Source organism: Salvelinus namaycush, chromosome 15 (assembly GCF_016432855.1).
Source record: "Salvelinus namaycush isolate Seneca chromosome 15, SaNama_1.0, whole genome shotgun sequence".
NCBI lineage: Eukaryota > Metazoa > Chordata > Actinopteri > Salmoniformes > Salmonidae > Salvelinus > Salvelinus namaycush.
Window position 1 is genome coordinate 32,040,386 of NC_052321.1, and position 18,480 is coordinate 32,058,865.

The window sequence follows — 18,480 nt, forward strand, 5'->3', positions numbered from 1 at the left end:
TAGCAGAGCGCTTGACATTCCCACTACTTTCCTTTCGACACACCCACTCGCCCATATTCCGACATTGGGACGCAACTACCCCATTCTCACTAAAACACGAAGTTATGGCACAAATCGTACTTGATGCGTTCTCTAATTTACACTTCGTGTTTTTCTATGGGTTTAGCGATGTGAAATTGACACGCAAGGCACATACCGCCATAGAGTGGGAGGAACTGATACAAGTACTCATAACTTTGTTTCCCCTCCCCATCATTGTTTTAATGTATATACAGTATTTTTGTTTTGTTTTGTACTAGTAGCAATCTTAGCTGAAAAAAAGTTTAATATGATCTTATCTAGATTTCTTTCAGGTGTAGGGGATTTGTTTTTGCTAGTGCAGTGCTCATAAATCCCCACTAGATATCACAGGTTGCACTTCATAAACCCATCAACAATTTGCAACAAGGTTGTCTATACAAATATTTCAATTGAGTTAAGACTTTCTTTTGAATTCCTGATCACAATATATTTGTATGATTTAACACTAAAGAACAACTTGATACAAACACACGCATTACAATACACAATATTGGCAGCTTTAATCATCAGATCTACAGTACCACCATTTCAGGGACAAGAGTGCAATTGGTAATTTACTATGAAATGTCATTAGTATTGGAGGGTTCAAAACTCCATCAGGTGTGTGTATGGTCCGTTAGTATCTAGCTTCAGTACTTGTCTGTTCCCATATGTTCCATGTTTCACGATCATCCCAGTCTCACTACTGTTACTGGACAAAGCCAGTTCCTTCTCACACAGGGAGACAAAGTTAGAATAGAGCTGTAGGCCCTCTTCTTTCCCAATGTTATGGTGGTACTGCATGCCCTTCCCTTTGGCCTTGCCTCCCAGTGTAGCCTGAGGCACGATGAGGACGTTCCCAGGCAGGTCCAACACTGACACATACTTCCCAGAGTCAGCTTCACACAGCTTCAAGTTGAGCAGAGTGTTCACTGTGGAGTAGAGCAGAGGGATCAATAACCATTCAGTACTAGCAACATTGCTTTACGATTCCTTGAAAAACAGTGACATTTACTGTTCACAGTCTTGTGAAGCCCAGGTAGTTGCTTTTAATTGCAGTATTGTCCAAAAACTGGAAAAAGCACAATAAATACCGATTTTTGGAATCATTTCCTCTGTAGCGCCTTTAAAAAAGCAGATGTAGACCACCATCCCTCTGTCAATCTGAAAACATGAAATCTTATGAGCAGCCCATCCCCCAAATATTATATTCTGAGCAGGCAGACCATATTTGCATATAAGAAAGTAGTAGAAGATAATACAATAGTACCTCCACCCATTCAGCCTCAGACTGATCATCTGCAAGTTTGACCTGAAGCCTTGCATAGAGACACTGCTGAAGAACAGTTCTTGCTAGTGGAGAACCTGCCTTTTCAGTCATTTTGAAATTATATTTCAATTATATCTGCCTGTTTCAGATGATAAAGCACAAGAGGACTCGTAAAAAAACTCACTTTTAAAAGGGACAGTGAGGGAAAACAACAGAAGAGAAACGAAAACGTTCGTGTCTCTGACACTCGCTTCCGGGTGAGGCTCCTCCTGACGCCCAGTTAACAAGTACACGTCATATAAAATCGACATGCACTTGACCAATAACCTATTTTTTCTATGGCAATAACACAAGATGGCTCACTGTAGCTACAGTAAATTCTCACATTTATTAAAATTAACAACCGCTAACCTAAATAAACCAACATTGTTACGGACAGGGAGAGACATTCAACATGCTCCACAACGCTGCAAATATTTCATACGTTTTCACAAGGTAATGTTCTAGCTCTTGCTAAAATTGTTTACAACTAACTAGCGAACTAAACTCCACTACATGGAGTGTTGTTTAGTTCGCTACAACTAACTAGCTAGGTAGTTATTTGCCAGCTAAGTAAATGCCAGCTAAGTAAATGCTAACAAGTTCACTCTAATTCACCCTACATAGCTAGTTAGCTAATCATTGCAAGCCATTGAGGCCAATCATGTAGCATGTTTGTTTACGTATCTGTATAACTATAACTAATTATAACTAACAGCAACACTATAAGATTTACATCATGTATATACAGTACCAGTCAAAAGTTTGGACACACCTACTCATTCTAGGGTTTTTCTTTATTTTTACTATTTTCTACATTGTAGAATAATAATGAAGACATCAAAAATATGAAATAACACATATAGAATCATGTAATAACCAAAAAAGTGTTAAACAAATCAAAATATATTTTATATTTGAGATTCTTCAGGGTAGCCACCCTTTGCCTTGATAACAGCTTTGCACACGCTTGGCGTTCTCTCAGCCAGTTTCATGAGGTATTGGTATTTTATTAGGATCCTCATTAGCTGTTGCAAAAGCAGCAGCTACTGTTCCTGGGGTCCACACAAAACAAGAAACATGACATAATAATACAGAACATTAATAGACAAGAACAGAACAAGATATATCATTTTTTTTAAAGGCACACATAGCCTATATATCAATGCATACACACAATACAAACGATCTAGGTCAAATAGGGGAGAGGCATTGTGCCGTGAGGTGTTGCTTTATCTGTTTTTTTAAACCAGGTTTGCTGTTTATTTGAGCAATATTAGATGGAACAGAGTTCCATGCAATAATGTCTCTATTTAATACTGTACGCTTTTCTTGAATATGTTCTGGATTTGGGGACTGGAATTGGTTCTGGATAAGTCACCTGGAATGCATTTCAATTAACAGTTGTGCTTTGTTAAAAGTAAATTTATTTCCTTCTTAATGTGTTTGAAACAATCAGTTGTGTTGTGACAAGGTAGGGGTGGTATACAGAAGATAGCCCTATTTGGTAAAAGACCAAGTCCATTATATGGCAAGAACAGCTCATAAAGCAAAGAGAAACAACAGTCCATCATTACTTTAAGACATGAAGGTCAGTCAATCCGGAAAATGTCAAGAACTTTGAAAGTTTCTTCAAGTGCAGTCACAAAAACCATCAAGCGCTATGATGCAACTGGCTCTCGTGAGGACCGCCACAGGAAAGGAAGACCCAGAGTTACCTCTGCTGCAGAGGATAAGTTCATTAGAGTTAACTGCACCTCAGATTGCAGCCCAAATAAATGCTTCACAGAGTTCAAGTAACAGACACATCTCAACATCAACTGTTCAGAGGAGACTGCGTGAATCAGGCCTTCATGGTCGAATCGCTGCAAAGAAACCACTACTAAAGGACACCAATAATAAGAAGAGCCTTGCTTGGGCCAAGAAACACGAGCAATGGACATTAGACCGGTGGAAATCTGTCCTTTGGTCTGATGAGTTCAAATTTTAGATTCTTGGTTCCAACCGCCGTGTCTTTGTGAAACGCAGATTCCATATGTGTTATTTCATAGTTTTGAATATTATTCTACAATGTAGAAAATAGTAAAAATAAAGAAAACCCTTGAATGAGTAGGTGTGTCCAAACGTTTGACGGGTACTGTATATACAATGTAACGGTACTCGTCCTCGTCTGATGACGAGTATGAAAGATCGGACCAATGTGCAGCGTGGTAAGTGTCCATTTTAATGAAATCCAACTGAACATGAACACTGAATGACAAAACAACAAAAGAGAATGAACGAGACTGAAACAGTTCTGTATGGAAAAAACACAGACAAAGAAAACAACTACCCACAACCCATAGTGGGAAAACAGGCTACCTAAGTATGATTCTCAATCAGAGACAACGATCGACAGCTGCCTCTGATTGAGAACCATACCAGGCCAAACACAGAAATACAAAACCTAGACTACAAAACATAGAATGCCCACCCGAACTCACGCCCTGACCAAACTAAAATAAATACATAAAAAAGGAACTAAGGTCAGAACGTGACATACAAGTTACATTCAAGTTTATCATGTGTTGTTGATAAACTCACTTGCTCATTCCATGATATGTTTCTGTACTCCCCAGACCTCAGGTTCTGAGAGGTCGTTGCAGGAGAGACAGAAGCAGCACATGGCTCGTGGCTTGCCCAAACAAAAGCCCATTGCTGGAGTGAAACAAGTTATTGTGGTGGCCTCAGGGAAGGGGGGTGTTGGGAAATCAACCACTGCAGGTACGCAGGTTCTTATTGGGCTCTCTGTGCTGCTCATTCATGAAACATTTGCACAAATGTGTGCAATTTGCATACATTTCAACAGACAGTGGTTTGGTCTGATCTTTTTATCTTTATGAAATATATATTTTTATACAGTGTAGTCATTTGCTAGCCTACAACCTTTTTCCTTCCCTCAACAGTGAATTTGGCCCTTGGACTCACAGCTAATGATCCAGTAAGGAAAGCACCATTATTAATTTGCACATTTTGTTATTACTGTTGCATACCAATTTTTGCCCAAAATGGGTATGCAGAACCATGATAATCTCTCTCTCTGTTTTACTACATTGTCCACTCAGTGTCTCTTCATGTCTCTTTTCTGCACACAGAGTAAAACTGTGGGCATCTTAGACGCTGATGTTTACGGTCCCTCAGTTCCTAAACTGATGAGCCTGAAGGGGAACCCAGAACTCACTGACAGTAGGAGACATCGATCTGAATGTATTCTAGCTTGAGGAATAACAAGGATGTTTTAGATGTATCCATTCATTACAGAGATCAAACTGAAAAGACAACCTATGTTTTCTTTGTGTTTTCAGACAACCTAATGAGACCACTTATGAATTTTGGGATTCCTTGGTGAGTAAATGTATCTCCAATTGCCAGTGACAGGGGAGATAAGCAAACAAATAAATCATTGAGTCATTGACTGTCATGTCCGTCTCTCATCCTTCTGTCCTCAGTATGTCCATGGGGTTTCTGGTAGAGGATGTTGCACCCATTGTCTGGAGGGGCCTGATGGTGATGTCAGCTATAGAGAAGCTACTTAGACAGGTGGGAGAGACTGATCATTCATGTACACTGACTTCCAAAGGCAAAGTGCGGTAACTACGAATTTGGTCCAAAGTATTTGGTCTGTTGTAATGGCCTTGTGTATATATAAGTAACAAGGCCCGAGGGGGTGTGGTATATGTCCAATATACCACGGCTAAGGGCTGTTCTTAGGCACGACGCAATGCAGAGTGCCTGGACACAGCCCTTAGCCATGGTATATTGGCCATATACCACAAACCCCCGAGGTGTCTTATTGCTATTATAAACTGGTTACAAACTTAATTAGAGCAGTAAAAATATATGTTTTGTCATACCCGTGGTATAAGGTCTGATATACCACGTCTGTCAGCCAATCAGCATTCAGGGCTCGATCCACAAGTTTATAATCTCATTAACATATGTTTTTGTTTTCTGAGACAAGAACAAGCCAGTCGTTCAGAATACATCATAAAGTACCAGAATTTAGACAGAAAGACTTTGAAGTGAGATTTTGCAGTAAACATTTTGTTGTTAATGCACTTTGATTATGTAGGGCAGTACAGTAATCCGTGTTAGTTTTTATACGAGCGATATCAGAGTAACAGCTACTAGAAATGTTAGGTTGCCATGTCATTTTTATGTTACCTATGCAGGTAGATTGGGGACTGCTGGACTACCTGGTTATTGACATGCCACCTGGGACTGGAGATGTTCAGTTATCAATCACTCAGAACGTCCCAATAGCAGGAGCAGTGATCGTGTCCACTCCTCAGGATATTGCCTTGCTGGATGCACGCAGAGGAGCAGAAATGTTCAGAAAGGTCAATGTACCGGTAAGAGCTTCGGATGCTAAATGCCACATTATTCTTACTTCAATTATTTTCCTTGGTAAGGACAAAATACACATTTGTGAGATGTTGATCTATGCACACTGAACAAAAATATAAATGCAACATGCAACAATTCCAAAGATTTTACTGAGTTACAATTCATATAAGGAAATCAGTCAATTGAAATAAATCCATTAGGCCCGAATCTATGGATTTCACATGACTGAGGAATACAGATATGCATCTGTTGGTAACAGATACCTTAAAAAAAGGTAGAGGCGTAGATCAGAAAACCAGTTAGTATCTGGTGTGACCACCATTTGCCTCATGCAATGTGACACATCTCCTTCACATAGAGTTGATCAGGCTGTTGATTGTGGCCTGTGGAATGTTGTCCCACTCCTCTTCAATGGCCGTGCGAAGTTGCTGGATATTTGCAGGAACTGGAACACGCTGTCGTACACATTGATCCAGAGCATCCCAAACGTGCTCAATGGGTGACATGTCTGGTGAGTATGCAGGCCATGGAAAAACTGGGACATTTTCAGCTTCCAGGAATTGTGATCAGATCCTTGCGACACGGGGCTGTGCATTATCATTCTGAGGTGATGGCGGCAGGATCAATGGCACGACAGTGGGCCTCAGGATCTCGTCACGGTATCTTTGTGCATTCAAATTGCCATTGATTAAAATGCAATTGTGTTCGTTGTTCATAGCTTACGCCTGCCAATACCATAACCCCCCATGGGGCACTCATGGTGGCATCAGCAAATGTTGACATCAGAAAACCGCTTGCCTTTACAACACCATACAGGCCGTCTGCCATCTTCCCAGTACAGTTGAAACCGTGATTCATCCGTGAAGAGCACACTTCTCCAGTGTGCCAGTGGCCATCGAAGGTGAGCATTTGCCCACTGAAGTCGGTTGCGACGCCAAACTGCAGTCAGGTCAAGACCCTGGTGAGGAAAACGAGCACGCAGATGAGCTTCCCTGAGATGGTTTCTGATAGTTTTGCAGAAATTCTTCAGTTGTGCAAACCCACAGTTTCATCAGCTGTCCGGGTGGCTGGTCTCAGATCATCCCGCAGGTGCCAGATGTTGAGTTCCTGGGCTGGCATGGTTACACATGTTCTGCAGTTGTGAGGCCGGTTGGATCTACTGCTAAATTCTCTAAAATGACTTTGGAGGTGGCTTATGGTAGAGAAATTAACATGAAATTATCTGGCAACAGCTCTGGTGGATATTCCTGCAGCCAGCCTGCCAATTGCATGCTCCCTCAAAACTTGAGACATTGGTGCTGTTGTGTGACAAAACTGCACATTTTAGAGTGGCCTTTTATTGTCCGCAGCACAAGGTGCACCTGTGTACTGATCAAGCTGTTTCGTCTGCTTCTTGTCAGGTGGATGTATTATCCTGGCAAAGGAGAAATGCTCACTAACAGGGAGAAATATGCTTTTTGTGCGTATGGAAAATGTCTGGGATCTTTTATTTCAGCTCATGGAACTTTACATGTTGCGTTTATATTTTTGTTCAGTGTATATTTATATATGTCACATCTCATAGGTCCTGGGTATAGTCCAGAATATGAGCGTGTTTCAGTGCCCCAAGTGTAACCACCAGACCCACATCTTTGGGGCAGATGGAGCAAGGGCCCTTGCTGATACTCTGGGAGTACAAGTATTGGGTAAGACCCATTTCAAACATAAATCATTACAGATTTCATTATTTCTCTCAATCTCATATGTAATAGAATGATAGTATAGTGTAGAGACTGTCTCTCCCTCCTCTGTCTAGGAGACATTCCTCTACACCTGAGCATCAGAGAGATGTCAGACAGAGGCCAGCCTGTAGTGGTGTCCTCACCTGACAGCCCTGAGGTTGGTATGCTGCTTGGATGACAATAGATTGCCAATGTTTATCTTGACTATGTTGGAAAACAAACAGTGTATTCTTCACCATAACATTGTTTACATTTTACACTTTTGAGAGTTTGCCATGTTAGTTTTCTACCTGGGTTTGTTTAATATGTCTGCCTATGCCCATTGTTTTAGGCTGAGGCCTACAGAAAGGTGGCGACTGCCGTGGTCCAGCGTCTAGAAGAACTCTCTGGTTGAGTTATTGCCCCTACTGTGTAGGACAACTGGACAACTCGTCATCGACAAGAGGTTCAGTGCATTTGGAAAGTATTCAGACCCCTTGACTTTTTCCACATTTTGTTATTCTAAAATGGATTCAATCTTTTTTTTCCCCTCATCAATTTACACACAATACCCCATAATGACAAAGCAAAAACAGGTTTTTAGATTTTTTTGCAAATGTATTAAAAATAAAAAACTGATATAACATTTACATAAGTATTCAGACCCTTTACTCAATACTTTGTTACAGCCTCGAGTCTTCTTGGGTATGACGCTACAAGCTTGCCACACCTGTATTTGGGGAGTTTCTCCCATTCTTCTCTGCAGATCCCCTCGAGCTCTGTCAGGTTGGATGGGGAGCGTCACTGCACTGCTATTTTCAGGTCTCTCCAGAGATGTTCAAGTCCGGGCTCTGGCTGGGCCACTCAAGGACATTGAGAGACTTGTCCCGAAGCCACTCCTGTGCTGTATTGGCTGTGTGCTTAGGGTTGTTGTCCTGTTGGAAGGTGAACCTTCGACCCAGTCTTAGGTCCAGAGCGCTCTGGAGCAGGTTTTCATCAAGGATCTCGCTGTACTTTGCTACATTCATCTTTCCCTCGATCCTGACTAGTCTCCCAGACCCTGCCGCTGAAAAACATACCCACAGCATGATGCTGCCACCACCATGCTTTACTGTAGGGATGGTGCCAGGTTTCCTCCAGACGTGACGCTTTGCATTCAGGCCAAAGAGTTCAATCTTGGTTTCATCAGACCAGAGAATCTTGTTTGTCATGGTCTGAGAGTCCTTCAGGTGCCTTTTGGCAAACTCCAAGCGGGCTGTCATGTGCCTTTTACTAAGGAGTGGCTTCCGTCTGGCCACTCTACCATAAAAGCCTGATTGGTAGAGTGCTGCAGAGATGGTTGTCCTTCTGGAAGGTTCTCCCATCTCCACTGAGGAACTCTGGAGCTCTGTCAGAGTGACCATCAGGTTCTTGGTCACTTCCCTGACCCAAGACCCTTCTCCCCCGATTGCTCAGTTTGACCAGGTGGCCAGCTTTAGGAAGAGTCTTGGTGGTTCCAAACTTCTTCCATTTAAGAATGATGGAGGACAATGTGTTCTTGGGGACTTTCAATGCTGCAGAATTTTTTTTGGTATCCTTCCCCAAATCTGTGTGTCGACACAATCCTGTCTCGGAGCTCTACGGACAATTCCTTCGACTTAATGGCTTGGTTTTTTCTCTGACATGCACTGTCAACTGTGGGACCTTATAGAGACCGGTGTGTGCCCAAATCATGTCGAATCAATTGAATTAACCACAGGTGGACTCCAATCAGGTTGTAGAAACATCTCAAAAATGATCAATGGAAACAGGATGGACCTGAGCTCAATTTTGAGTCTCATAAAAGGGCCTAAATAGTTATGTAAATAAGGTATTTCTGTTTTTTATTTTTAACAAATTTGCAAAAATGTCTAAAAACCTGTTTTCGCTTTGTCATTATGGGGTATTGTGTGTAGGTTGATGAGGGGAAAAAATATTTAATCCATTGTAGAATAAGACTGTAACATAACAAAATGTGGAAAAAGTGACGGGGTCTGAATACTTTCCGAATGCACTGTAGACCAGAAGAACCCTGCACTCCTCCATATCCCTAGCTGTTGAGTACGCACAAATCCTTGGTGTCTGATCTGATTACAAATCTGTTACATACTTATTCTATGGAATGATGTACATTCCATAGAATAAGTATGTATATCTAGACCGTGGTAGCATAATGTTCCGTTTCAATAGCAATCTGTCTCTTCAAACCAATGTGTATTCAATATATAGATCCAGTATTCATTGTTCAGTCTGATATTCAAATACAACACGTTTAATTCAAGCCTTGAGAACAAAATGTGCAGTCGACAGTAAACTAAATGAAAGTAATTTATGCCCTAAAAGCGTAGAGCAAAAATAAAGGAATGCTTTGGTTGTATGTTGTCTTTTCTTTCTGACTTGATGCTTGATGCCTCTTCCTGATGTCTGGTGAGTTGTTCTTTTGTAAATGTTGATGTCTGGTGAGTTGTTCTTTTGTAAATGTTGATGCCTGGTGAGTTGTTCTTTTGTAAATGTTGATGCCTGGTGAGTTGTTCTTTTGTAAATGTTGATGCCTGGTGAGTTGTTCTTTTGTAAATGTTGATGCCTGGTGAGTTGTTCTTTTGTAAATGTTGATGCCTGGTGAGTTGTTCTTTTGTAAATGTTGATGCCTGGTGAGTTGTTCTTTTGTAAATGTTGATGCCTGGTGAGTTGTTCTTTTGTAAATGTTGATGCCTGGTGAGTTGTTCTTTTGTAAATGTTGATGCCTGGTGAGTTGTTCTTTTGTAAATGTTGATGCCTGGTGAGTTGTTCTTTTGTAAATGTTGATGCCTGGTGAGTTGTTCTTTTGTAAATGTTGATGCCTGGTGAGTTGTTCTTTTGTAAATGTTGATGCCTGGTGAGTTGTTCTTTAGTAAATGTTGATTACAATATTTACACAATCTTCCATCTTCACGAAATGCAACTAATGTTCCCAATGTCAGAGTTGAAAATAAACAACGTACAACCTAGAACATTGGTTGCATTTCGTGAAGATGGAAGATTGTGTAAATATTGTAATCAACATTTACAAAAGAACAACTCACCAGGCATCAACATTTACAAAAGAACAACTATTTTGACTTGAAGCCAGTAAGGGTTGCAGTTACTCTCTATAAACACCTGGTGGCACTGCATATCAAATCAAACATCCCACTTCCCAGGCCACCAGTCATATTTATTTCCTCATCCTGAGTTGGATGAGCTCTCTGTGACTTGTGCAAACAGGACCACTTCCTGCATATTTCTGTTGCTCCCTAGACTCCGCTAACTACAGCAGCTGTTTCGCTTCCAACCGAACCAACCGCCATGAAAGCCAAGCCAGACGGCTTGGTGTCTTATCGGGTCAATGAGCGTTGAATGTTTACTACTGTTCTGTTCCTCTGTAGCTATGGTTATTCATTTGCATGCTGCTCTATATTGGAGGAACAGAATATGAAGTCCTACGAAAGCCCTCCGGACCAGTTCCTATTTCAGCAGCTCTGTCTGTGGTCTGAGGCCTGTCTTGTCCTGGAGACACTGTCTGGGGTTAAGACAGTGTGCCACTTACGAAAAAAGAGTGCAGTATAACCACAGTATGCGGAAACTACTGCGTCCAAAATACCACAGTCGACCGCAGTTGAAAGTGCAGTTTCAAAATTGCAATCTTTTTTTGTAAGGGGGGGTGTTGATGTGTCAGATGGTCCCCATTAAAGAGGAAGTCCCACTGGCAGAGCTGTCTATTTGTGGTTCTGTTTAAATAACTAGACTATTGTGGTGTATTTATTTGCCTTCTAGTCGTGTTTTCAGTTCTGTACACTTATTGTCTCCATCGTAAAAAGTTCCTTCAAAAACAAAAATCTGCTTCTCGTAAATCTAGATATATTCCCGAAAGGGGAACAGTGTAACACGAAGAAGGAGAAGTGAGACTTAGAGATGAAAGATGGCTGTAGCTAAATGAGGTGAAATTAGGTAGCTACTGCAGGGCAGACATGCTACCTCAAGGCTACACACTCCCAACATGCATACACCACAGGGCTGCTCTGTTTCTGAAAAGGCCAGCGCTGTGGAGGAAAAAGCTAACGGGTCCAAAGTGATGACTCCTGTGTACAGTAAGTACTGCTGTGGCATGGCTTTTAAACACAGGACAGGCAGGGGGCTTTACAGATAGATAACAAGTGGAGGATGGCCTCGTTTGCCAAGTTCTTCCTCCAGTTCTCTTTCTCTGAGAGAGAGAGAGGGTGTGTGTCAGAGAGAGAGAGAAGGGAAGAGAAAGCAAGAGTGGGAGAAATCCTTTCATGTGAGTCAGTACTGAGTGACTCCTTAGTGACTGGCATTCTTCCCTATGAGCAGCTGCCAGTGGCTCTTGCCCAGGCATGTGATGTTTTTCTAGGCAGAGGGACACTACGTATTCCCATATAAACACAACAGCATGGTTACACATAGGTCAACTGATTTACAGTATCTCCCTCTCTCCAGGTGGGTGATTTCTCTGTCTCAGCCAGTGTCCCAAATGGCACCCTATTCTCTTTTTAGTGCACTGCTTTTGACCAGGGCCTTTACTGCAATAAACGGACCATGATACAAAGGCCCATAAAGTCACTGACTAAGATATCCGTACTTACAGAATTAACTACTTCCTGAAGCTCAGGGGGAAACAGAGAGAGGGGGTGTCTGGTATCAGTGCCACCTGAGCCCTATGGACGTATATTGATTGTGAATTAATGTTAGTAACACAGATCCTCAATTGTAACCTTATAACATGGAAGGAAAATTAAATGAATATGTGTGTCTAAAGAGTTTGAACATTTCATAACTTTATCATTTGCTATGCACTCCATTAAAGTGCTCTAATATTGAAGCTTTCTTCATGCTGTATATGGGGACAGGATCCATTTATTGCTGTAAATCATCCTACGTGAGAACACAATATTATATACGAGACAGACATGTTTTATTGATTGAGGTTATGTTAAGTAGTACGTTTCTTTTGGGAGAGAGCTAAACTTTAGTGCTGAAAATCTCTGATTGAAAAGCTGGTAATTTTGTCTTTTCCATTCAGCAAACCCATGAATTCAGTTGGGTCTCCTTCCAACGGTTCCCTTTGCTTCTGTCAGTAACTAAATGAAATATAACTCTATTGTTTTGAACGCCACATCCTGCATTCCAAAATTAGAAAGGAATGGATTTTCAGAGAGCAAAAAAAAGTATCAAAAAAACATCTGTGATTTTCTGCAACTGAAGGCTTTCACTTTCTAAAATGAGCCATTAAACCTGTCATTCAAAATACATAGCCCTGATACTGCTGTATGCTGTGACCTGTATGCTGTGACCTTGTTGTTATCAGACAGATTCATATCATGAAATAACAACAATCTCCAGTCCTCATCGTCCCAGATAGATAAGGCAGCTACTAGCTAGCACCTGCACGACCATATGTAGCCGTAGGGTAGGATGGAGTTGGTGTTAATGGTGGGGGTGGATGAAGTCTCTCACACTCCAGCTCTAGGTGGTCTCCCCCCTATCCCACCTATCCATCTCCCTTGACCTTGGGATCCCTGACCTGCCTGGCTGGCCCTAGCGTTGCTCCGTTGCCATGTCAATGCAGCTGTGGAGGGGCTCTGGGTAAACAGCAGCAGCTGGTTCCAATTGTGCTGCGTCACTGGGAGGGCATGTGTAGGCTCAGAATGGGAGTGAAGGGGTGGGGGAGGTAGGGGTGAGGGTGGAGGGCGGTGGGAGGAGGGTGACTGCAGCAGCACCCCCACACACTCCAGTCATCTGTCTTGCAGTTCTGTTTCTCTGCATGCTGCTGCTGAGAGCTCTAGAACCAATGCGGGGTGTGATGGAGCATTGCAGTCTCAACACTGCGAACAGAGCTGAATAAGGACTTGCTTTTAGTGCTTGGATATCTGTGCACAACAGGGGAAAATATCCATGTAAATCAGATGATATCCTAGGCCTAGGAGGACACAACAGTGCCACTGACACATTGAAAATGCAAATAAATGAACCGGGAGGAACTATAGGACTGCTTGCTTTGGTAGCAGGATACACGATCTTTGCTCTCCTTTGAGTGAGATTGGTTTCAGCCGTTATAATTTGGAGTTCTTTATTTCAGTGTCAAGCCGTGTTTGAAGCTTATTAGTGCTCACCTGTCCCTCTGCAGCTGCAGAGTAAACAAAGGACCAAAGAGCCCAGTGGGCCACAGGCTAGGACGCAGGGGGACTCTCAAACACAATTGGCAGGAGACTAGATCTGAGGAGATTTAGAGTGAGATTTGGGGGTTGGGGAGGTGAATAATTCATGATGGTGGAGAAGAGAAGGGGACATTTTAGATGAAGCAGCGGTACTGTGCCCACAGACAGTCAGGATAGGAGACAAACAGAAGAAAGCTTCGATTTGGGCCTGCCCATGGGCTTTTGATGTATGGGCGGGCATGACCATAGAAATGGAATTCAGCCTGATTGAGACTTGGGCTGGGCACTTCAATCTCTTTATCTCCCTCTCTGTGTCTGCTGCTGAAGGATGTGTGTGTCTGAGGCATGGGCCAGTGGTTGGGACGGAGAGAATGGAGGGGCTCACTGACGTTGCATCACCTCAGGGTTAAATTAAAAATACAACTTAGGTTACTATAGTAATAGGTAGCAACTGCACCATCAGCTCTCGAGGACATCTGCTTCTGTAACAGGACTTGCTGCGACCTGATAAAAGAAAAATCCAATACACCTTTATTTTGCCCAAAACTTAGTGTTGACTAAACACTGTACAGTACATCTATTCAAGGATATTTTTATTTGAGTGTTTGTTTGACAACCATTCAAGTCCATAGAAAGAGACAAAGCACACACTTGTTGTAAATTAAATCTCTATCTTCAAATGAATCTTTTACCCACACAGTCTGTTGTTTATTCAGTGAGAGAGATCAGCTGGTACTCCTCTGGAGAAGAAACTGTGTTATAGTCACTGTTCTGTCACAGCATTGCATTGCCGAATTCTCCCAGTCTGAATGAGGAGGACTGTTTGGCTAGTAGGGCATTGAAAGGCTCAACCAGATCAAGGTCTGCTGATAGATGATATTGACTCAATAGATTAAATTATTTCATGAAGGATTTCATAAAAAATATGGTCTGGATTCACTTAACTGTTTCACTAGTGATAGCAAGCAGGCAGCCCATACAGTATGATGTGTTTTGGGATGTTTTATGCCCTATTCTTGAGACAGATGACTGGACATTGTGATTATTAAGACAAATATGATGGTGGTGGTTATTCTCCCTTGTATAAAGCCTATTTTGTGTTTCAGCTAAAAAACTACTGTACTGTGTGTACTTTACTGGATGTCCCAAGAGAGGAAAACAGTAATAGATGAATCACCTCCATTTCCCCATCAGTCCCATAAAGATATAGCCTGTTGACTATTTTGAAACTTACGGAGATGATGCTTATACACTCTTAGAAAAAAAGGTGCTCTCTAGAATCTTAAAGGGTTCTTTGGCTGTCCCCATAGGAAAACCCATTGAATAACCCTTTTAGGTTCCAGGAACCAAAAAGGGTTCTCCTGTAGGTACAGCCGAAGAACCCTATTTGGAACCTTTTTTTGTAAATGTTGACAAAAAATGACAAAGATTGACCAAAACCAGTATCACCCCAACACAAAGCTACAGCGATTAATCAAGCTTTGTTTCCATTGTGAGACTATTTCCTCGGTTGAACACTAAATCAAATCAAATTATATATTTTTTTGTTGGCCACACACAGGAAAAAACTTGGGGTGTATGGCTCAGCGTTGCGTCGTTGCGTACCACAGCCCTTAGCCGTGGTATATTGGACATATACCACACACCATGGGGACTTATTGCTTAAGTGAAGTCTCGCCTGACCTGCATACCTGCATGAAGACGCCATTGTCGTGAATTGAACACCAACCCTCACAGACAGACTTGAAGCTGGTAGAAGCTTCAGCCCTTAGTTCTTCTTCCTTCTTGTCATATAATTAAGCCAACTTAACATCAAAGGGTTGTTGTGAGTTGTTTTCATTGAGGTACTTTGCATTTTCCTTACTATTTTGTAATCTGTTTCAAACATACAAAGCAGCAATGAATCCATATTGCAGGAGCAAGTTCACAAGATTATATAAAGCTTACATTTTATGATGCAGACTAAGACCTGTTACTGAAAATGACAGAACCATTTGGATGTTGTGAGTTTCCTCCACAGGGTGATGAGTCAGCACAGCAGACCTGTTGTTGGAATGGGAGATACCGTTGGTAGTAGCACTGCTGGTGACTAACCATGGCTGTGTCCCAATTGACACCCTATCCCTTATACACTGAGTATACCAAACATTAGGAACACCTTTCTAATATTGAGTTACACCCCCTGCCCTCAGAACAGACTCAATTTGTCGGCGCTCCACAATTCGAAGGCGTTCCACAGGGATGCTGTCCCTTTTAGGTGGTGGAGCATTCTTGATACACATGGGAAACTGTTGAGCGGGGAAAATCCAGAAGCGTTGCAGTTCTTGACACAAACCTACCTACTACCATACCTTGTTGTCACGTTCTGACCTTAGTTCCTTTGTTATGTCTTTATTTTAGTTTGGTCAGGGCGTGAGTTGGGGTGGGCATTCTATGTTGTTTTTCTATGTTTTGTTCTATGGTTATATTTCTATGTGTTTGGCCTTGTCACGATCGTTATATGGTGGAAGAGAGGAGGACCAAGGCGCAGCGTGAAGTGAATACATTTTCCTCGTTTAATGACACGAAACGAAGAACACTTTACAAACTACAAAACAACAAACGAACGAACGTGACGCTATAATCCAAAATAGTGCTGACACTAAACACTACACATAGACATAGACAATAACCCACTAAATACCTAATGAATATGGCTGCCTAAATATGGTTCCTAATCAGAGACAACGATAGACTGCTGTCTCTAATTGAGAACCAATCTAGGCAACCATAGACATACATACACCTAGACTAGACACTGCCCCATAAACATATAAAAAACCCTAGACAATACAAAACACATACATCCCCCATGTCACACCCTGACCTAACTAAAATAATAAAGAAAACAAAGATAACTAAGGCCAGGGCGTGACAGGCCTAGTATGGTTCCCAATCAGAGGCAGGTGTCAGTCGTTGTGTCTGATTGGGAGCCATATTTAGGTAGCCTGGTTTTCATTGTGTTTTGTGGGTGATTATTTTCTGTTTGCTGTTTCACCGTACAGGACTGTTCGTTTTGTCGTTTTATTGTTTTTGTTCAGTGTTCAGTTTCTTATTAAAACATTATGGACACTTACCACGCTGCGCATTGGTCCTCCTCTTCTTCCACCCACGACGAGCGTTACACTTGTTCAAAGGCACTTAAGTCTTTTGTCTTGCCCATTCACTTTCTGAATGGCACACACACAATCCATGTCTCAATTGTTTCAAGGCTTAAAAAGAATTGTTTAACCTGTCTCCTCCCCTTCATCTATACTGATTGAAGTGAATTTAACAACTGACATCAATAAGAGATCATATCTTTCACCTGGATTCACCTGGTCAGTCTATGTCATGGAAAGAGTAAGTGTTCTTAATGTTTTGTATACTCAGTGTATAGTGCACTACTTTTGACCAGGGTCCATCTACTTTTGACCAGGGCCCAATGGTTCACTATACATGTATAGTGAATAGGGTGTAATTTGGGATGCAGGCCATGATATCACAGAGAAGATTAGGCTTAATAAACAAACACATCAATACACCCAAGCTTATTCACCACCCACTACCATTTTTCCATGCCTTTACAGTGATTGCAGTGCCATTGAGGCTTGTGGGAATGAACTGTGTAATAAATCTGCATGCTGTCGTGTTGAGAAATAATTTAGCTGACAGGCTGTCTTCACTGATGTTATCTCAGAATAATTTATTTTGTTGGCCATTTGCACTTTTTTCTGTAAGAAGCAAATTGCACGTGTATACTAGCAAATGATAAGTGCATACATTTCCAGTTCAACATGGGAGGCTGTCATTAAGGCCTTTTAACATTAGTATCTCCCATAGCCAGCTGTTTCATGCCTTCTGGAGGGCACCCCATAGAGCATGGAAAACCTCTCTCACACTGTGACCAACTAGTTTTCAATCAAAGAGGAATTAATTATTTCCCCTATGATATCAGACAGCGAACACCACCCACCATCATTGGCTTGAAGAGGGCCAAAAGCAGTTTGTCACAGTTTATTTAAAGGGTATACTGTAGGATTTCAAACATGTATAACCCATACATACCACATCCATAAGCAGGACATGAGCGTTTCATAACAAAGACAAAACAACAAAAATGTCAATCTGCAGTTGTTGACATGATGTATTGCTTATAATTGTGGTATGAAGGGTTATGAATGTGTTATGTAGACCTTAAGTCCATTTTTTGTAAGAGGTACCAATATGAGTAAAAGGTGAGCTGAGACTTTACTTTATTAAAGCGGTACAGTTGTATACCTGCAGTCCCTCTCTGGCAAGAGCAGAGACATTTTGCATATCGCTCTAGAGGATGCGATGTGATCAAAGAGACAACAGTGAAGCAAGTAGGGGCTCGACAGCACCTGATGCAACGGTAACAAACACTAGCAACGAGCTTTAACTTTATACACATCATCCACCCATACCCTCAGTATTTGCGCTCTGCTATAATGTCAATCGGATCTGTACAACCGCTCAGTTCCGAGTTTGTCTTTTCATAAGGAAGCTTTTAGCAATAGATTTTTCCAACACCTTGTGACATTTATTGATCATAAGGGCTATGTTTGCATCCCAACTGGCACCCCATTCCCTATATAGACTCAGACTATATTGATTGTGCAGGGCTGAAAGAGAAGGCTATTACTAAGGAGGGTGTAAGGACCAATGGTTGAGATTCACAAACAACACTTACATTAGATGAGAACAGACACTACTGTCTGCTGCATCATGTCTATTTCCAGGTTGATACAGCATGATCTTCACACTTGCATGACAT

General features: G+C 41.7%; 2 protein-coding genes across 3 annotated transcripts; one reads left to right on the plus strand and one right to left on the minus strand.

The window, feature by feature from the left end:
* Positions 1 to 565: 565 nt before the first annotated feature.
* On the minus strand, positions 566 to 1,594 carry dtd2 (D-aminoacyl-tRNA deacylase 2). The gene is made up of 3 exons (XM_039009771.1): positions 1,331 to 1,594; positions 1,155 to 1,224; positions 566 to 992 (listed from the first exon to the last, which is right to left on the minus strand). Exons 1-3 carry the CDS (start codon positions 1,439 to 1,441, stop codon positions 667 to 669), a joined length of 507 nt encoding a protein of 168 aa, XP_038865699.1. The 5' UTR covers positions 1,442 to 1,594; the 3' UTR covers positions 566 to 666.
* A 34-nt stretch (positions 1,595 to 1,628) lies between these two features.
* Positions 1,629 to 8,016, plus strand: nubpl (nucleotide binding protein-like). Of its 2 annotated transcripts, none has more exons than XM_039009770.1 (10): positions 1,629 to 1,825; positions 3,988 to 4,132; positions 4,315 to 4,349; positions 4,504 to 4,594; positions 4,714 to 4,753; positions 4,858 to 4,948; positions 5,581 to 5,760; positions 7,320 to 7,440; positions 7,551 to 7,633; positions 7,808 to 8,016. In XM_039009770.1, exons 1-10 carry the CDS (start codon positions 1,685 to 1,687, stop codon positions 7,868 to 7,870), a joined length of 990 nt encoding a protein of 329 aa, XP_038865698.1. In that variant the 5' UTR covers positions 1,629 to 1,684; the 3' UTR covers positions 7,871 to 8,016. The 2 variants fall into 2 exon arrangements, with proteins under 2 accessions (XP_038865698.1, XP_038865697.1); XM_039009769.1 differs by having other exon boundaries at positions 1,630 to 1,825; positions 4,504 to 4,615.
* Positions 8,017 to 18,480: the final 10,464 nt, after the last annotated feature.

Bases quoted from the DNA above. Each gene is read 5' to 3' on its own strand.
- dtd2 (XM_039009771.1), bottom strand. From the start codon at position 1,441: ATGACTGAAAAGGCAGGTTCTCCACTAGCAAGAACTGTTCTTCAGCAG. The intron at 1,225-1,330 runs GTACTATTGTAT...TCATGTTTTCAG, and splicing joins CTGAGGCTGAATGGGTGGAG to ATTGACAGAGGGATGGTGGT. The intron at 993-1,154 runs GTATTTATTGTG...TCTACTCCACAG, and splicing joins GGAAATGATTCCAAAAATCG to TGAACACTCTGCTCAACTTG.
- nubpl (XM_039009769.1), top strand. From the start codon at position 1,685: ATGGCTCACTGTAGCTACAGTAAATTCTCACATTTATTAAAATTAACA. The intron at 4,616-4,713 runs GTATTCTAGCTT...TTGTGTTTTCAG, and splicing joins TAGGAGACATCGATCTGAAT to ACAACCTAATGAGACCACTT. The intron at 4,754-4,857 runs GTGAGTAAATGT...TTCTGTCCTCAG, and splicing joins ATGAATTTTGGGATTCCTTG to TATGTCCATGGGGTTTCTGG.